We start from the raw sequence: 20,216 nt of genomic DNA, 5'->3' as shown, positions 1-20,216 counted from the left end.
TTTGTTTGGATTTAAGGCTCCCAAGTTAGTAGAAAAAAAAATAACATAACCAAAGCAGGAAATGACTCACCTCAGTACCTAATGTACAGACATGCTTTTAATAGAAATTTGACCAGGAAGTTTTTAAATATTATTTCCTTTTTTGTTAGGGTTGAATGTTTTGGGGCAACATGTAACTTATTTTTCTCTGAGAAAAGGACATGTTTATTGTAGAAAAAAATGTAAAACAGGTAAGCTGCACAAAAAAGAAAATAAGTCATCAAAAACAGTAGCTTTCCTTCAGGCTTTCTTTTACCTATGCAACAAGAACAACTTTTTTACTTGTACCTTGATAGGTACTTATTTTTGGACAACAATCAGAGAACAGCAGTGTTCAAAAGAGTTGAAAATTTCTGAGCTCAAATAGCTTTTCTCACCACCAGTGAGCTACCATGCTGGCTAACTAGGTGAGACATTTAAACTGTCTATGTTGGTGATTATGTGTGCGCGACTCCTTGTTCTAGAGCTCTAGGTAACAAAGAACCATCGGAGGGGCTGCGGAATTCACTCTGCCTGCAGCAGACAAAAAAGGGGTTTATAGCCTAAAACCTAGCAGCTGGTCTTCACATGGTTCTCAGAGTTCTAACTCTGGAAAAATGATACTCTGTAGCCTACCGGAAATAGTAAGCAAGGTAGAATGAAAGTACTTAAAGGAGAATTATTGGACAGACAACACAGTTACATTTAATAAGTAAGGTTATATTTAGGGTTTATAACTAGTCCCTGAATATCCTTAATAACACCCTGGAGGAAAAACCAGGGTGAATGAGAACTTAAGCTTTCCAAGGATTATGGCTCAAATCCTCTGAAATCTACAGGAAGTCAAATAAAATTCACTGGTGAGTATTATATCTTTCCCATTGTTTCTGTTTGTTTGTACATTAATTATTGAGAACAGGGTAAGTTTGCTGCAGATGTTTTTTCTGTTGTTTCTTGAACAAATCAGGGGATGCTATATCCCTGAGTCAGTACTCCGTGGCTGAAAACCCTCCCTCCGAAGACTGCCCATGTCGAAGCGGGTGGAGACCTCACAGCGTACTAATAACGTGTCATCCTTGATGAAGGTTCTTTGTCTGAGGGCTTCCAGATGCATAAAAGTCACGTAGCCAAAACCCTTGGGGTTCCGGGGGATGGTGGGTCTCTGAAAGGCGAGGAGCTCTGGCTTGGCGTCCATGATTTCCTCGTGGTTCTGCCGCACAGCCGCTTCAGACTGATCGAGGATGGTGAGGCGAATGGTGCCCTGGAAGGGCCAAGGCAGGTGGCTGTCATACTCGCCCTGCATCGTGTGGACAAAGAGGGAGATGTAGTTGGCGCAGCGCTGCGCGCTCGGCAGCTGCAGGTGCAGGCGCATGCACAGCTTGTAGCCGGGCTTGCCCGTGTAGAAGCCGGGGCTGTGGATGACAACAGGTTTCTCCTCTTCCTGCGATTTCAAGTGCATCCCAAAGTTGCCAATCTTCCAGATGTAAATCCCATTGCACTGCTGCGCTTCTATCTCAGCAACTTTGTCCTCGAGGGTTCGAATAGTTCGCTTGAGCTCACTTACATACATGCTCTGGGTTTCCATTTTTGCAGTCAGCTCCCGGATTTGATGGTCTTGTCTTACAAGGCGACCCTCTAACTGTTGAATCGTTTCTTGGAAATTGTGGACTTCTGAGTGACGCCCAGAGGAAGGCCGGGTGGGAGGGACAGAGTCGTACGGAGGCATGGTACACTGAGGCACGGGAGCTACCGCGAGGCTTAAAGTCTGAACAGCCTGGGCCATCATTCTCATATGCGACTGGGTATTCTCCTGCAGGTGGCGTGCCAAGTGATTCCTCTGCATCTGAAAATCAAGCACAGGCCTCAGGTGAGGAATAGAGATTTGAGGACCAGGAAAGGCACCTGGCCAAGTCAAATAAAAGGTTCTGAAGTCACATCATCACTTTCCTCAGTCCCGTACAACCTTCTTTGACTGTATCAGATTCTCCAACCGGAGAAATGATCTTGCCTCTTCATTCCCTGAAAAACTGAGAAGCTATCTGCTGAATTCTTGTTCAAGTTTCACTCAGAAAAACCTCCCTCCCACCTGTAAAAGTATCAGGATCTATGCCCGTCCTTCTCTTTGGACTCAGAGCTGACCCTCCTCTTGTCCTAGATTAATACTTCATCTGGGTTCCAAGTGGCATCCATCCCTTTTCACCTCCTCAGGAGGTTATGCTAAACCATCTCCTTTTTCTATCTTCAAACATTCTCTCCTCTTAACTCTTTCCCTCAGAACACATTTATTAGTCTTTCCCGTTTAAAAAAACTGGGGTGAGGAGGGGAGCAAAACCCTCTATTGATCTTGTATCTCCCTCAAGTTAATACCATATTCTTCCTCTTCCTTTTATAACCAAGAGTCATCCACCTGGACTGCCTCCAACCCTGCATTTATTTTTACAAATCTATTGCCAAGTGGAAGCTTCCCTATCTTCCTACTTTTCTAAGGTCATCAAGAATAGCCTAATTGTTATGTGAAAAAAACATAACAATTTTATTCTGAGGGTAATTCAGGTACATTATAGAAACAAAGTGTAGATAATCAAAAAGAAAATAAGCTGCCTGTTACCTCACCTACCACGAACATTTTGCTACATTTCCTTTTAAGTCTTTCTCTCTATGCACACAAGCAATACAGGATTTCCCCATCAAGTGTAATCATACTCTTCACTATTTGCTCATTTAATTTTTTAAATTAAATGCATACTTACTGTAAAAAAAAAAAAATGCAGATATAAAGGCACAGCAGAAAAGCCAAAGTGTACTCACTCTCTCCAGACAAATTGACTCACCATAAACAATGCTATCTCTCAGGTATCTGACAAAACTGATCGCTAGGTCTTGAAACTCACGTCAGAGATCATAACACCGCCTACTCCTTGCCTGTTTCTCCAGCATCTGGGACTGTTCATTCATGGCTCCTTTCCGGGTCTACTTCTCTTTGCAGTATACTCCATGCAATCCCAATCACACCTCCCACTGTCATCACCAACTACTTCCCCAAATCAATATTCTGAGTCCCAATTTCTCTTTGGAGCTAAAGACCACATAAACAATGTTGTCAGCCATCTCCAATTCCACTGTTATCCTCTACCACACTATATAGCTTAATTTTCTTGATCTATATTTGAGAATTTAAAACAACAACTTACCTTTTCATGGCAACCAAAAGCACTGAATGTGCATGGAACTGGGGCTGTAGGACAGTCTAGATCATAGTGATTGGGCATCTGAAAACCAAAACAAAGGCTGAAAACTGTTTTTCCCTGAATTTCATATTCTCGTTTGACAAGATCATCTCAAAATAAAGAATAACGCTTCATCTAAATAAAATTATACTGTCAATGGCTGCTTTTGTTACAATGGCTGCGCTCAATAGTTGAAACAGAAACCAGTTAGCCCACAAAGATTAAAATGATATTTACTTCCAAAAGTCACAGAGAAAGGAAATATCAACATCTCATACTGTGCCCCCAAATCATTCAAAATTCATTTCGAGAACATGAGTTTATTCCTATTGCTGGGGAACCGGCACCCTCTAGCGGCACTTTAAAGAAAAAGCACCTTCTGATGTCATCCACAACGCAACTAGGACTCTCACTGAGGACCAGGCCACTGATTCAGTTCAGTTCAGTTCAGTCACTCACTCGTGTCTGACTCTTTGTGACTCCATGGACTGCAGCACACCAGGCTTCCCTGTCCTTCATTATTTCCCAGAGTTTGCTCAAACTCATGTCCATTGAGTCAGTGATGCGATCCAACCATCCCATCCTCTGTCGTCCCCTTCTCCTCCTGCATTCAATCTTTCCCAGCATCAGGGTCTTTTCTAAAGAGTCTCTTTGCATCAGGTGGCCAAAGTACTGGAGCTTCAGCATCAGTCCTTCCAATGAATATTCAGGACTGATTTCCTTTAGGACTGACTGGCTTGATCTCCTTGCAGGCCAAGGGACTCTCAAGAGTCTTCTCCAACACCAGAGTTCAAAAGCATCAATTCTTTGGCGCTCAACATTCTTGATGGTCCAACTCTCAGGCCCGTGATGAGGGACCAGTAAACTGTGTACATTAGAACCACTGACTGCACCCTGTACTTCCCTCATGACCACCTTTCATAGCTTCTTATCTTCTGTTAACCTGTGCATACTCTGACTACAATGGGGAGACTCAGATGTTAGAAGACACTTTTAAGCACTAAGTTTTAAAGAAAATCTCAGCTTTTAATTTGGGGACACCAAAAAACACTCTTTAAAGTAGATTCATTATGCAGAATTATGTTTTTTGAAAGTGGTACTAAATTTCCTCTAAAAATTTAGTTTAGCTATAATTTCAGATGACCTAAGAATATACTGGCCTGCACCTAATGGAAGTTTTTGGCTTAATTCTCACTTATGATTTTAGTAATACAGCTGTGTTATTTGTATTTGTCTGTTTTACAAGATTATTGTTTCTTGCAATGATCAAATATGTAACTAAGTCTCCAATGAAAATAATGATGACTAGGTAACTTGAACTGGAGGAGGAAATGGCAATCTATATGACCCTTCAGAAATAACATCAGAGATCATTTATTCCAACCCATCATTTCACGTAATCTGTAACAGTGGCCAGCAAAATCGTTTCTGAAGGGTCGGGGAGTAAGTATTTTCAGCCTTATAAGCCCTGTGGAGTCTGTCGTGTGCGCGTGTGCTAAGTCGCTTCAGTGGTGTCCGACTCTGGACCCTATGGATCGCAGCCCAGCAGGCTCCTCTGTTCATGGGATTCTCAAGGCAAGAATACTGGAGTGGGTTGCCATGCCCTCCTCCAGGGAATCTTTCCAACCCAGGGACTGAACCCAGGTCTCGTATGCCTCCTGTATTGGGAGGCAGGTTCTTTACCACTAGCTTCATCTAGGAAGCCCCATGGACTCTGTCACAAGTCCTCAACTCTACCACTGCAGTACAAAACCAGCCATACACAAGACGTAAAGGCATGGGCAGGGCTGTGTTCCAATGAAACTTTTAAAACAGCAGGCAACAGTCAGATTTAGCTGGTGGGCTGGTTTACTAATCCCTCATTTAGAATGTCAACTTTCTTTATCAGAGATAAACGTCCAAGACAATGGCACAGTTAGGGTCAAAATCTAGGTTTTTCTGACTCTAAACCTAGGGTTTTTTCCTATATTAAGTTTTACTTCTGCTAGGTTTTAGATATGCTTTCCTTTAAACATCAAAGCAATGCAAAAAAGAAAAACCAGGTAGGTGAGAGTTCATAAGCAAAAAGAAGTTTAACACCTTCAAATTAAGGCCCTGTTGGAAAAAAACTAAAAAGACTCTGTTAACAGATGAATGGAAAAATTTAGTCGAGGGACAGGTTTTGCTTTTCCTACTTAGTAAGGTAATCAATTATGATCTCTATCTCTGGGTTTGCAGATTTCATGGGTGTATAAATATTTAGTGACTAATATTCATATTTTGTGGGGAAACTCTCCAAATGTCAGAAGATAGCAACCAGATGGAATTTTCCTTTCTCTATTAATAATAAAAATGAATAGTTTTCTATTACAGCTACTTCTGATGATGCCCCACCAGGGGTCTACAAACAACCGAACAGAGGGGCTACAGAGCCTGGAAATCTCCCAACACGCCTCAGGGGCCATGGCGATAAATAACGTTCTGCTACAGACTTGTTTCCTTCTATTTCTTCTTTTTCAAGTGGTTTCTGGATACCTAAGATCCTTGTTTCACAATCTAAAGATGTATTTCTTATAAATATTTTTGTTCTATAAATGGGCATTTTAAATTATTTTTATCTAAAAACTACTTGGCTTTGTTTGGAACTTTTATGAATATACATAAACAGATATTATGTTAATGATTTAGGAATTTTAAGTACTTATGACTGAGTACTTTGTTCTTTCTGTATACCCATGTATCTGGAAAAAAACTCAGTTTTCTAAAAAATTGAAATATAGATAGATTTACAATATTGTATTAGTTTGAAGTATACAGCAAAGTGATTCGGTTACATATATATTTATATTTTTTGGATTACTTTCCATTAGAGGTTGCTACAAGATACTGAATATAGCTCCCCACTGTGCTATGTATATCCTTGTTGCTTATTTATTTTATGTACAGTAGTTTGTATCTGTTAATTCAATACACCTAATTTATCTTTCCCCACTTTTTTTTTCTTCTTCCATAACCCTAAGTTTGTTTTTTTATCTCTGGGTCTATTTTTTTGTACACAGAGTCACTGGCATTATTTCCTGGGTTCCTTGTGTAAGTGGTAACATGTAACATCTGCCTTTCCGTCGGACTCACCTCACTCAGTACGATATTCCCTGGGCGCATCCATGCTGCTGCAAACGGCGGTACCCCACTCTGTGCTACGGCTGCTGTTGTCAGGGTTCAGTCGCGCAGTCCTGTCTGACTCTCCGCGACCCCATGGACTGAGTGACAGTCTAATGCCTATATACGTATACCACACCTTGTCACACCCATCATCTGTTGATGGGCATTTAGCTTGTTTCTAAGTCTTGCCTATTGTAAACCATGTAGCTATGAACACTGGGGTGCGTGGACCTTTTCTTTTTTTTGTGCTACACTGTGTGGCTTGCGGGATCTTAGTTCCCCCAACCAAGAATTGAATCCAGACCCTTGGCAGTGAAAGTGCGGAGCCCTAACCACTGGGCTGCCAGGAATTCCCCAAGTACCTTTTCAAATTAAGACAGACATATGCCCGTGAGTAGGATTACTAGATCATATGGTAGTTGTATTTTCACTTTTTTAAGGAACCTCCACAGTGTTTTCCACAGCGGCTGCACCAATTTACATTCTCACCAACAGGGTAGGAGGGTTCCTTTTTCCCCACACCCTCCCTAGAATTGATTATTTGTAGACTTTTAAATGACAGCCATTCTGACTGATGTGAGGGGACAACTGATTGTGACTTTGATTTGCATTTAAAACTCACATAGTTTTAATTCTTCTTCAGTCTGCATTCATTTTGCCTTACTGATTTAAAATTTCAATTAAAGACCTAATTCATTTCTTTAATCTATTTATGGAAATACTGGCTTATGAAAGAGAATCACTATACCTGTTCTCTGATGAGCATGGTATTGCAGTATTCACAGATGACATTTGCCAAAGGACAGTTCTGCTCATGAATCTAAATTTTATTGGAGAAATATAAGGAAAAAACGTGAGGAAATCTGAAAAGGTAAAAACAATCTACTTTTATAAAAAGCAGTATTTTTCACTATGAATAAATTAGGGACACTGGTGTGCGCAAAATAAAAACGTGAGAATAATCTATAATGGTTACTTTCTCTCCCTTCACCAGTGAAGAAATGAGATTCATCTCACCCTCCAGCTCTTTGAAAGAATATGATAGTATGCAAAAGAGAATCTTTTAAATCACTTTTTAAAAACCTGATTAAAAATCATAAAGCATCTGTGACTGTTTGGATATCATTCATCAATACTATAATTCTCCAAAGACCTCTTTTCAAAACTTTTCAGCAGCAGCAAGATGATTTAATTAAAACTCTTATCAGGAGGGTAAAGAACAGAAGCATGATTGGGGCAGGTGGCCTAGGTTCTCAAAGCCCCCAGAAAAATGAGTCTTCTTTTCTAGAATACAGTACATTTAAGAAATAACTAACCCTCCTGGTTAGGCCTATTTTTACTGAAGTTTAAGAAGACACCAATTTGCTGTAATTATGCCTCAGACTTCACTGTTTTTAGCAAGTTAGCTGACACTGTTTGACTAATTAAACAACTTAATAAGCATAATATGCTTGATCTTATAAGTAGGGACATTACCAAGATGAATCTGCAAGAAATAAAGTCTAAGGAAGTATCTTGATAATAAAAAGAACATAAATTGTACATAGATTATTTTAGTAAAAAGGACATAGGATGGGGATACAAGATCTAGGATCTCTGTGCTGGCCTTCCCGTTAATAATATTAATATAAAATCACTTAATCTGTCTATAAATGGAAAAAATGTTCTCTCATCATGATGCTCTCAGGTGCCATGGAGTTTCTTTAAAAAATAAACATTTTAATTGAAGTGTAACGTAAGTACAGAAAAGTGAATTCATTGTATGTGTACAGCTCAATGAATTATCACCAAAGAAGCATACTTTGTGGGATTTAATCTCCTCAAAGTTTCAACGACTCATTTTCTTTTTAAAAGAGAAAAATGTAAGTCTTATACAGTAATTATTTTGTCTCTAATCCAAAACTGGTTATTAAAATTCACACAGGGAAACAGATCAGCACATACTTTCCTAGATTTGGTTACTTGTAAATCTTCCACAGTGGTTAAGTAGCAGAAATAATGCTTTCTAAGAAAAAGACGAAAATACAAACCCTACATTCATTTACTAAAATGGTTTACTTAACTTACTTTCTTAAAAATCAGTCTTCTCACAAATGATAAAACAGATTCAGGACTAGATTAACATCTTCATCTCTGCTAACTCCTTCCACTGCACGTTAAAAAAATAAAACAGCTGAATCAATAAATCCAACTTAGTACATACCTCTTTATCTTCAAATGCCATCAATACAGCACAGTTTTCACAAGGAACCTGTCTCCTGGGACACTCCTTGAGAATATGAATATTAAGGTGGCATTTCTGGAAAGGACGCTGGCATTGGGGACAACTCATAAGAGCAAACTCACAGTGTGCTTGATGGTCCTATGAAGAAAAATAAATAAGCAGTATTTGCCAATCCTTGAGAAACCTCCTAAATATCCTCTATTCTAAGAATATACTATTCTCTTCTATAGAATTGGCTACTGAATCTACTTTGTGTAGTATAAACTATAGAACCACAATATGAAGGCTTTAATGGATTTTTTTCAAATAATGGTTGCGAGTTGAAAGTATACACAAAGGACTTGACTTTTCAGGTTCATTTATCTAATTAGGGAAGAGGGCTGGAAAGAAGCAGATTTTCTCATTATCAATTTAGTGCTGTGTGCAAAAGGCCACTCCTTCAAAAGGAGCTAAGTAAAGGGGACAAGTTACATGAATATATTAAGTGCTTAGTTTCAAATGGAACTTAAGCAATACTTAACTTCTCATAAAAACCACCACATTAAGGACTGATTAACTTAAAAACAAAATCTTTTTTATCTGGTGGCTTCAGTTCATCTCAAGGTATAGGAGAACTCCATTTAGTTCAAAATAAAATGAATAATTTAGAAAACCAGAGAAAAAAGTATGATGAGGGTGCTAAGATGATGACTACGTTGGGCTTGTTGCTTATTTCAAAATGAGAGAAATGAAGCAATGGGATTAAAATGTGACATATTTTAAATGCTCTTCAGTTTCACTGCAGATAAAGTTCACCCAAAAAACTTTTAGAATACTGATTTATTTTTTATTATCACAGGGTGTAAAGCCAGAGTAGGTGGAAAAAGAAATTTCTGGCTTCTACTTATATTTACACTCAATAATGAAAGGGTTGGTATTAACTCAGCAAGAATTTACTAGCCAATCACTATATGCTAAGCAGTGGCAATATCCAGATGGACAAAGCAAAGTCCCCGTTCTCCTGGAACTTCTTGCATAAACGCACATGGCTAGAAAATAACTTTAATACCTCAAGATGCCTCAGTTCCATCTTGTGCAAACAACCTTCATTTGGACATTTCACCATCAGAGAAAGAATCTCTCGTTTTGCAAAATTGTCAGGAAATAGTTGATTTTCCAGCAATATTTCATTGTCAACTGGACATTTGTGACCTGCATCCCTAAAAGAAACAAAAACATTATTTAGTAGATTTAAAACAAACATTCACCTTAGAAAATCCAAAACAATAATACACCACATATAAACTCTTCATTTATTACTTAAACGCATTATATTGTATAATATCACCAAAATAAACTGTCCTCTTATGGACAGTTTATGAACCAGTCTTCCTGTGTTCTGACAGCAGCTATTTAACATACTAGGGAGATGTAACTAAATATATGCTGCTCAGAATACACTAATAACATGTCTACAGTTATTAGTCATAAGTAAAAATTAAACCCATTAGCAGAACCTCGTGAGGCCACATTTTTAAGGTTTACTCTGAAAAGTCATCAACACTGGCTCATGGACAACACCGGTTTCTTTTATCTTTGTCACGGGTACAGTGCAGTTGGGAGTTAGAAGGACCTCTATGTCCTGCTTCCCCAAGGTTTATTCCGTCCAACGGTGGGGAAAACTATCCCAAGAAGCTTGGGTGTCTGTCATGCCCCTTTCCCTTTTGGGGATGCTTCAATCTTCACTCACAAAATGTGGCAGGTCAGGGAGGTTACAGAGCGTCCATCACTCAGACACTGGTTGTGCACTTCCTACGTGTAAGGCAACAGTGGTGGTTCCTGTGGCAGATAAGGTGCTGAAAATAAGCTGTGCTGCCAAATGTCTCAGAACTAGAAATGGTGAGTGACAGTCAGTGTTTACAGAGCCTCTCTCAGATTGCATGATGCTATTATTACACTGTCAAATATTTTTTTGAGAAGCAGGGACATAAACAAATTTACTGAAATATATTCCCCAAACCTAGATGATTGGGTGTTTAAGAGAAAGTAAGAAGAACCTTCAAAGTGAACTGGAAACCATTATCCACTGCATAAGCAATCACTCCAAAAGAATATGGAATTGGATTGAGATGTCTTTTGATTCTCTGAATGATTATACCGATGAGAAATTCCCGAGTCGTTCCTTTAAGAACATTAAAGTCAAAGTTAGTGGTCATTTCTAGTTTAGAAGGAGATAGAAGCAAAGAAAAAAAGTCTCGACTTCCTTTTGTGGGTTTTACTTCCTTTTCAGATCACTGTTCCACTACTTTCATGAATATCTTGCTATTAAAAAACTGCTAAAGATTAGTTACCTTCCTGGGCATGGGTGACACTTGGCAAAATATACTTTCACCTATAGAAAAAGCAACAATTCATAATGTGGTCTTGTTTCAACCTAAATATAATATAAATTAAAAATCATTATAAACAGGAAAGAAAAAAAAGGTAAGCCTTTAACAGTCTCATGTATACCCTAAACCAGTGGTCTCAGCTGGGGCAACTCTGAGCCCCAGGGGATATCTGGCAATGTCTGGAGATGCTCCGGGTCTCACAACTACAGAAGTGGACCTATTTTCACCACTCAGTGAGCAGAGGTCAAGGATGCAGTGAAGCATCCTACAACACCCAGGACATTCTTCCACAACAAAGAACCATCTGGCTCAAACTGCTGACAGTGTGGAGGGTGAGAAAACCAACCCTAAAGAGATACTGGCAATTCACCACTGGTTAACAACTTTTTCTCCAAAACTGAAGTGAGACACATGCTCCCTTGTAATTTAAATTAAGCCAATTCCCAAGTATGGATGTGGTTACCACAAATTCAAATTTTACAGACAAGTCTAGCTAGACTCACAAGAGAAAAAAAAAAAAGATTCAAGTAAATAAAATCAGAATGAAAGAGGAGACAATTACAACTGATACCACAGAGGCAGAGAGACTCATGTGAAAAAGTATATGGCGACAAATTTGACAACCTAGAAGAAATGGATAAATTCCAAGAAACATACAACCTCCAAGACTGAATCATAAAGAAACAGAAAATCTGAACAGACTAGATTACCAGTAAGGAGAGTGAATCAGTAATCAAAAACCTTCCAACAAACAAAAGTCTAGAATCAGATGGTTTTACTAGTGAATGCCATCAAACATTTAAAGGAGAATACCAATCCTTTTCAAACTCTTCCAAAAAAAAAAAAAAAAAAACAGAAGAGAAAAGAACATTTCCAAACTCCTTTGATGAGGCTAGCATTACCCCGATGCCAAACCAGGTACTGGGGATGTCACAAGAAAAAAAAATTATTTAAAAGTCAAAAGAAAAACTTACAAGATGAATTAATGGCCAGATAACCTTCTTAAAAATGATTTCACCAATATAAGTAGATGCTTAGTTGAAGACCCAAAAATTCCCCTATTTCTTCGATTTTTTGGTCTTGCATAGAACTCCTAAAAATGTTCCCATCTACTTTTGAATAATAGTAAAATATATCTATTTCTTAGGAGATGAACTGTATTCCTTTGCAGAAATCCCATATACTTTCATTCAGTTGAAGCAATCATAATTTACTGAGCACCTACTATGTATCAGCACTTAGGAAATACCAAGAAATAAAGTTCTCAATCCCTGCTCTCAAGGATTATCTTCCGGGGCGGGGGAGGTGGGAAGCAGACAATAAGCGCACAAATTATATGTATTTTTAAAGATGAAAAGTGCTGAAGAAAGAAAGTACCTAGGGGAGAAAGGGAGTATGGGGCGATGAGGGGGAAGGCACACTGTGGTATAAACCAGGAGACCAGGGTACCTACAGGAAGGGGAGATCTGCGCCACACGGAGGGAGTAAAGCGCAGTGACTAAGCAGTCAGCTGACATCAGATGCAGTGAGAATAGCGCCAGCCAACCACACAAGGCAAGCGCATGCCTGGCAAATTCAAGGAGCAGCCAAGAGTGAACAGGTGGAGGGGACGGGAGTCTAATAGAAAGGTGGTCAGATATGACTTAGTGACTGAACAATGGCAAAAGAAAATGCATGGGCCCATTATATACGGTCGTACAAGGGCTTTGGCTTGTACTGCCAGATGCCGGCTGTAATGTTTGGAGCAGAGACATCATCATCTTACTTATCTTACCAGGTTCATTCTGGCTGCTATATTGAGAACAGCCTGGAAGAAGGCAAGGGTGGAAGGAGGGCAGCCTGTGAGAGAGCTGATGGGGATTCAGAACAGGGTGGTAGCAGTGGAGGCAGTGAGAAGATACTGAATTTTGGCAGAGCCATCAATCAATGTTGTTTAGTCGCAAAGTCATGTCCAACTCTTTGCAAACCCCATGGACTGTAGCCTGCCAGCCTCCTCTGTCCATGGGATTTCCCAAGCCAGAATATTGGACTGGGCTGCCATTTCTTTCTCCAGGAGATCTTCTCATTTTAGGGATCGAAGTCAAGTCTCCTGCATCTCCTGCACTGGCATGCAGATTCTTTATCACTGAGCCACCAGGGAAGCCCTGTCGATCAATACCTTAAGTGAAAGTCGCTCAGTCACGTGCGACTCTTTGTGACCCCATGGACTATACAGTCCATGGAATTCTCCAGGTCAGAAGAGTGGAGTGGATAACTTTTCCCTTCTCCAGGGGATCTTCCCAACCCAGGGATCGAACCCAGGTCTCGTGCATTGCAGGCGGATTCTTTACCAGCTGAGCCACAAGGGAAGACCCCTGCACTGGCATGCGGATTCTTTATCACTGAGCCACCAGGGAAGCCCCACAAATCAATACCTTAAAAATACTGGTTATTTTACAGTAGTCCATAGGCTTCAGATAGCAGACAAAAGTGTAATGTGGCTAAAATGAGAATAATGGTTACTTACAGAGTCAGCATTATTTGTACAGTCAAGATGATCATATTCTAGCTGCATCATCATTTAAGGTACTTTTTATATTATTTTCTTAAAGCTTCAAGACACACTCCAGTCTGTAATACAACTGCTTTAAGTAGAAGGAGTTACTTATTGTTTATTTATCTAAGAGTCAAAAAGGGAAGGAGACAGTAATTACCTTTCATGCTACAGTAAGAATTGGAATAAGAATGTAAATTTCTCCGTTTTCTGTCCACTGCTCTTTTCCCTGAGGCAGCTTTTTATGTATAAGGTTATTCTGTGTAATAATGTTCCATTTGGTTGTTACAGCATTTGGTTCATTCTTTATGCTCACGTACCTTATGGACTTGATGATGCAGGCTTTGCAGAACCTGTGGCCGCAAGGTGTCTGCACCGCTTCCCGCAAAGCCATCAAGCAAATGGGGCACTCGTACTTGCTCTCCAGGGGTGGGTCAAATTCCACGTCGTACCCCTGGATCTCTTCCATAAAAGAGCTGGAGAGAGTCACCGTGCTGGCGGTCCCACTCACACTGTCGTCTTTGGCTGCAGTCCCACAGGAGCTGGCGGCCATGGCGGCGCAGCAGTCGCTCTCGGACTGGCTGGATCCGCAGCTGTTTTCACAGTGTAGCAGACTCATAGTAACGGGATCATCGACTGCTCTGCAGACACAGCAAGGAAAAAAATGCCTTAACATATGTTCACACACACACACATATCATAGCTATCTATGCAAGCCAGCTTTTAGTGGATATATTACTACATTAGCTATGCTTAATATCATTTACAGAAAACTTCCAAAGTTTTTTTTAGCTTTGCCTCATAAAAGTACTATTTTATAAGTTGAAGAATTCATGAGCTAGTAGAAAGCTGGAATATAAGGTTAACAGAAGAAAAATACTTCAGTTGTAATAATTAGCATAATTATCTGTTTAAATGTCTGTTTTCTACAACTGGAGTTTCAAGAATTTTTGTTTCCTCAGTACTTAGCACAAGCTCTTTCACCTATCAGGTGTTCATTAAGCAGCTGAAATGAACTTAATTATGCTGCTCAAGTTCCTTCAAGTATTCAGAGCTGAAGGGAACAGTATGACCGGCAGGCAGTGCAAAGACCAGTCCATAAGGAATCAAAAGGCTCATAAGAAACTATTAGATAAGTGATTTAAGGCGATGTAATCATTTGGATCTCGGTTTCCTCCTCCAGACATAAAATTCTATTGAGTACAGCCGACCTGTGAACAACCTGGTGTAAGGGGTGCCAACCCCCACATGATAAAAAATCCAAGTTGGCCCTCTGCTCTCAGAGTTCCACATTCTTGAAGTCAACAACCACAGATCCTGTACTGAAAAAAGAAAAACAAAAACAACCGCATATAAGTGGACCTGTGCAGTTCAAACCTGTGTTGTTCAAGGGGTCAACTGTACCTCCAAAAGTTCAGTGTGGCAATCTCTATTTCACAGGAAGAACAGAATTAAAAAAGCATATTATTTGTAGGTCCCCATGCCCTCAGTCAAGTGACTATGTTTCATTATTAATGACTGGAAAAACAAATGAGGCTTTGTTTGCCTATGGAAAACCATGGCTTTCAAGGGTAGGTAGGATGCTTTCAAATTCAAACCATTACTGGAATTTACAAGGTAACAAGTTAAGGTCTAAAAGCAATTCACAACCTAATTAACCAGGTCCCTCCTGCAGATAATTACACTGAAGGAAGATTCTCAGTCTATGTGCCAGATATACAGCTGACCCTTGAACAACATGGCGGTTAGGGGTGCTGACCCCATGCAGGTAAAAATCCACATACATCTTTATGGTCTTTGTCTATACCCACTTATTCAACCAAGCTCTGATGACATAATGCTGTAGTATTTATTGGGGGAAAAAATTTCCACCTATAAGTGGATTCATGCAGTTGGAACAAGTGTTGTTCAAGTATCAACCAGAGTTCTAGAAAACAAAATGTAACTCTCCAGCCAATGTTGTAGACAATGTATCCCCAGCCTGTCTCATTTCTATATAAAAATCCTGTCTGCCACCATGACAAACAGTGGAGGAAGACAGTAATCTTCAATCTTTTTACAATGATAGAGATCTTTTTTTTCCTTCTCAGAAATCCTGAGAACCATTTGATGAGCACCTACAAAGGATGAGGCACTATTCTGGCTGGAGAGGCACTCCCATGAAGTGCTGAAGAGCTTAGGTGCTAGAATCGGATGAGGTAAGTTTAACTTCTGTCTCCATTATTTGGTGTACACCCTGGGCAAATCACACAACCTTGCGGTGCTCTAGATTCCTCATCTTTAAATGGGGATAACAAAAGAATCCACCTCAGAATTCCATTAAGTGTATTAATATGTGCAAAACACTTAGAACTGTGCTTGGAAGTAAAATGAGTTATCCTCTGTAGCTCCATAAGGGTTATTTTAATTAACAGTTTCATTGTTCCCCCTTCCCCCCTGTCAAAGGGAAAACTCTGAATCTTTAAAAGGCTAAGTAACTTGCCAAGGATTAACCAACTAAGAAGAAACAGAGTTAGGATCAGCACTCAAAGACTACCTGACCCCAGAGTCTGTGCAATTTGTACTAGCCTATAGCTGTCTATATTTTGACAACTTTGTCTATCAAGCTGTATTAAAACTCTTTCCAATTATTATGACACTAGACTAAGATGCTGACAACAACTTCTATTAAACATGAGCTGGCCAGTGTTACTAGGTTGGGTTGACAGAATTCCAAAAAATCAGTAAAGAAACACTGGTGCTTTGTTTCATTTTTTTAGTTTCGATATAATATTTTCAACAAGTTAAAAATAGTTCAAGAAGCCTTGTTATAGGTAATGCAGATTCCCAGGGAAGGTTGTGCAAGTAGATGAGAAGAAAGGAATGGCAAGATAATGGAAAAGAACAGAATTAGTCTTTCCACCTGTGCTCCAGGAGGGGGTAAAAGGCCCCCATTACACCCTCCAAATCTGAGGACAGATGACACCGTGATGCTATACTAGGGTTTATATCCTTTGTTTTTTATTTTCCCATATACATTTTTGTTGGAGAAGGAAATGGCAACCCACTCCAGTATTCTTCCCTGGAGAACCCCATGAACAGAGGAGCCTGGCAGGCTATAGTCCATGGGGTCTCAAGAGTTGGACATGACTTAGCGACTAAACACACACACACACACACACACACACACATTTTTGTATTTCATTACTACTTTAGGTAAATTTCTTAGAATTATTAGCTCAGCTTTATAATTTTTTATGACTTCTTATAGATGATGCTGGTTATCCAACATGAGCTACATTTTGATACACAATATCAAAGGCTTTCTAATTCCCACTCCCAAGAGTAGATTAACTATGAGAGAACACATTTTATATACCTTTGATAATTCCAGGTATAGTTACTTTTTGAAACTTTGTTCGTTTTTTTAAAGTAAAATCACTTCTGAGAAATTAATGTTTGTTGGGTTATACAGCATATATCAAAGTGCTAGCCAGAAGACAAAAGCAAAAGTCACTGAGCCAAGTCTACTTTTTCTGCCCAAATGTCCAGTTAAATTTTAGTTTATTGGATAGTTGATATACTGCCCTCTTGCTGTCCAGTTCAAAAAACTTGAAGGTCTTTAGGTTGAAAGAGACCTTTCATAGCAAATATGTTACTAAAAAAATCTGTCCAGTCAGTCACAATTCCTTAAAAGGAATTCCACTGCAGGAATGCAGTGTTAAGACATGAAAGTGAGCATGTCTTAAAAATATAATTGCCACTACTTTTCAAGCTTTTTAGAAGTAATACAAAAGCTTTACACCTTTCAAATAAACTTTTTTAGGTAGTCACTGTGTCTACAGGATATAGTCCCATGTAACTATACTGCAAAGGGAAAATTAAGCTAAAGCAGTATTTTGAGTGCCATTCAGTATTTTTAGGTTTATTCTTTCTCTTTGGCAAGGTAAAACAATTTTTCCCTTTGTTTTCCAGGATTGTGATGACTTAAATGAAAATCATTTTCCTAACTACAATGAGTAACTGTTTTAATTAACACCAATGAAAAAAACAGCGCTTAGAGTTAGCTACAGAAGTGAATGGAAGATGACCTGGCAACCTAGTAGAAAATATTATGTTCTATTAGGGTTTTTTTTTTTTTTTTAACCTCACATGGTGCCTCGGGCATCCACTTCATGAGATGCTACAGACACAGGCTTGGCTTTTCATAAGCTAAAATAGAGTTAACAGATATTCTTACTTGCAAATAAAGATTTCTTACAGCCTCTTTTCTATTCTAACATTTAGAATTCATATGGCTTTCTACGTGAGTTAATAGAAGAGACCGTACAAAGTTCATGGTTCCTTAGTAGGTTAAGAGTTTCATGACCAATTCCCTCTTTGTGAACCAAGTAAGCACTGCATTAATTAAATATTGTATGATGTATTCACTGCCAACTTATTTTGACTGCAAAATGAATACTGAAAATAGCCTTACAGGAAATCATAGCTTACATTCCCCTATTAGCAAGGGTGTATATATTAGTCTAAAGAGTATACTGCTAAATATCTTGTGGGAGGGAGAGTAGGGTGATGCACAAAAATTGGTTTCTGTAACATCTACAGATGCTAGGAAGAGAAACCTACCAAGCTAAAGAAATCAATGTTGTATCTTGAAATGGTCAATTTTAAGTCAACGGAAATTTGTTCATAGTTAGATATGTAACTCACATAAAGTAAAACTATGTTAACACAAAACACTGAGAAATCACCTCTAATTTGTTACTAGCTTAGAAACAAGAACTATTTACCAGGTCTTTAAAATCTATTCCTAAAATTGCAAAGACCTAAAAAAGTGTTGGAATGGCCAAGAAGTGCTGGCCAAAAGAGTCAACTGCTATGCCTTATTCTTGAACACAAAACTGAGGGGCATTCCCCTTTCTAGGCACTATTTGTTCTCCTCCAAGAGGCAAAGATTTGAACAACTTCTTTCAAAATCTAAGTGGCCACAAATTTATCGGGTATTCAAATCTGTCACAGAAAAGCCCTCAAGTTACAATTCTGAAACGCTGTGCCGTACGCAGCGCGTGCAGGTTGAAACGCTAATCTTCACATGGGCAACGAGTGCCTGAGACACAGTCCTCCCTGCAGTCACGAAAGGGGCCACAACGTCCTCACCCCACCCCCAGGCTTCAGATCAGAAAAGCCCCTTCTCCCTTCCCCAGTAATCACAAGTGGATGGATAAAGCGCCTGTGGCCAGACTCTCAAGGCCAACACTCAGAAAGTTTTTCTTGTTTCTATGCCTGGGTACAGCAAGACATTTAGTAAATTACTCTCCCGAGAAACCAGAGAAAACACACACATATTACAGGCACAAGCTGCTAAAACTTGTAGGTACTTTCTGTTCACTCAAGACAGTCCTAACTCTCAGCTGGAGTTCCCCCGAAGCCAAATACTAGGAACAGCTTTATCAACCCAGCGTCTGGAACAATCGCTAGAACTCCCAAGTGCAGGCGCGGGGGAGGAAACATTCGTGTCAGCTGAACCTTTTTTTTTTTTTTAAAGCTTGCTGCCTGGGAAGTCTACCGAGTTCAACACGGAGCCTCAAAATAGCTTTCCCATGACAGTGACAGAGGGAGTCGCTACGAACTTCAGGGATTTTTTTTTTTTTTTTTTAAAGTTGGTAACATCCGAGCGACGGGAAAATCCAGGAGGCGATTTCCTCTTCTGGGAAGGGAATGCGCCGAGTCGGGCAGGTCGGGCGGAGGAAGCTGGCGCGCGACTCCCCCTGGGGGATGGAGTGGCTCGGAGAGGAGGTGCCCGCTGGCCGGCGGGGCGGAGGGGTCAGGGGGCGGGGTCCCCAACCTGAAGGAGCCCAGGGGAGAGGGCGCGGCGTCCCCAGCCCTCGGGAAGCGAGGGGACAGGGGCGGCATCCCCAACCCGTCAGAAGCCAGGGGACAGGCGCGGCGACCCCAACCCGTGGGAAGCGAGAGGAGAGACGGAGACGTCCCCGCTCGTGGGGAGCGAGGCCGCGACCTCCAGGAGCCGTCAGAAGACTCACCGTTCGGGTTCGCTGGGCCGCCGACTCCACCCGGCCGCACGACTCCGCTCGGCCAAGGCGCCAGGAGAGGAAGGCGCCGCGCTCCGCGCCGAAGTGGCCGGAAAGCCCGTCTCTTAACTTGAAGGCCGCCACTGCTGCGTCCCCGGGGCGCCCGGAGCCCGAGCCCCAGAGGTGGACACCCCTACTTCCGCCTTCTCTGCTCGCGGGGGAGCGAGGGGCGGGGAGCGGGCGGGGAGCGGACAGAGGGGCCGAGCCGCGCGGGGGCGTCCCCTGGCGGCGGTCCTCCACCCGAGCGCGCTGTGGCGCAGGCGCGAGGCGCCGGGTAGGGCTCTCCCGGGGCGCTTCCGCCCTCCGTGGTGGGAACGCGGTCCTGAACTCGTGAACTCGTGTGTGTGTGTGTGTACTGGTGTGTGTGTGTGTGTGTTTCTGACCTGGTGTGTGTGTGTGTTTCTGACCTGGTGTGGGTGTGTGTGTGTGTTCCTGACCTGGTGTGTGTGTGTACTGGTGTGTGTGTACTGGTGTGTGTGTACTGGTGTGTGTGTGTGTGTGTTCCTGACCGCAGTCCTGAACTCGTGTGTGTGTGTGTGTGTGTGTGTGTGTGTTCCTGACCTGGTGTGTGTGTGTGTGTGTGTGTGTGTGTGTGTGTGTGTTCCTGACCGCAGTCCTGAACTCGTGTGTGTGTGT

At 40.9% G+C, this 20,216-nt stretch overlaps 1 protein-coding gene and 1 long non-coding RNA gene across 2 annotated transcripts in view; both read right to left on the bottom strand.

Annotated features, from left to right (window-relative positions):
- The window catches only part of LOC136174394 (uncharacterized), a 1,095,937-nt gene that overhangs the window by 948,906 nt on the left and 126,815 nt on the right, over positions 1–20,216 (bottom strand). The window lies entirely within an intron of this gene.
- On the bottom strand, positions 80–19,739 carry TRAF6 (TNF receptor associated factor 6). Its single transcript, XM_065944242.1, has 7 exons — positions 19,533–19,739; positions 13,833–14,153; positions 9,659–9,809; positions 8,590–8,748; positions 7,135–7,206; positions 3,210–3,287; positions 80–1,861 (listed from the first exon to the last, which is right to left on the bottom strand). Exons 2-7 carry the CDS (start codon positions 14,129–14,131, stop codon positions 992–994), a joined length of 1,629 nt encoding a protein of 542 aa, XP_065800314.1. The 5' UTR covers positions 14,132–14,153; positions 19,533–19,739; the 3' UTR covers positions 80–991.

Source organism: Muntiacus reevesi, chromosome 9 (assembly GCF_963930625.1).
Source record: "Muntiacus reevesi chromosome 9, mMunRee1.1, whole genome shotgun sequence".
In the NCBI taxonomy this organism is placed as follows: domain Eukaryota; kingdom Metazoa; phylum Chordata; class Mammalia; order Artiodactyla; family Cervidae; genus Muntiacus; species Muntiacus reevesi.
The sequence above is the reverse complement of the archived record's forward strand: the minus strand, read 5'-3'. Positions and strand labels throughout refer to the sequence as shown.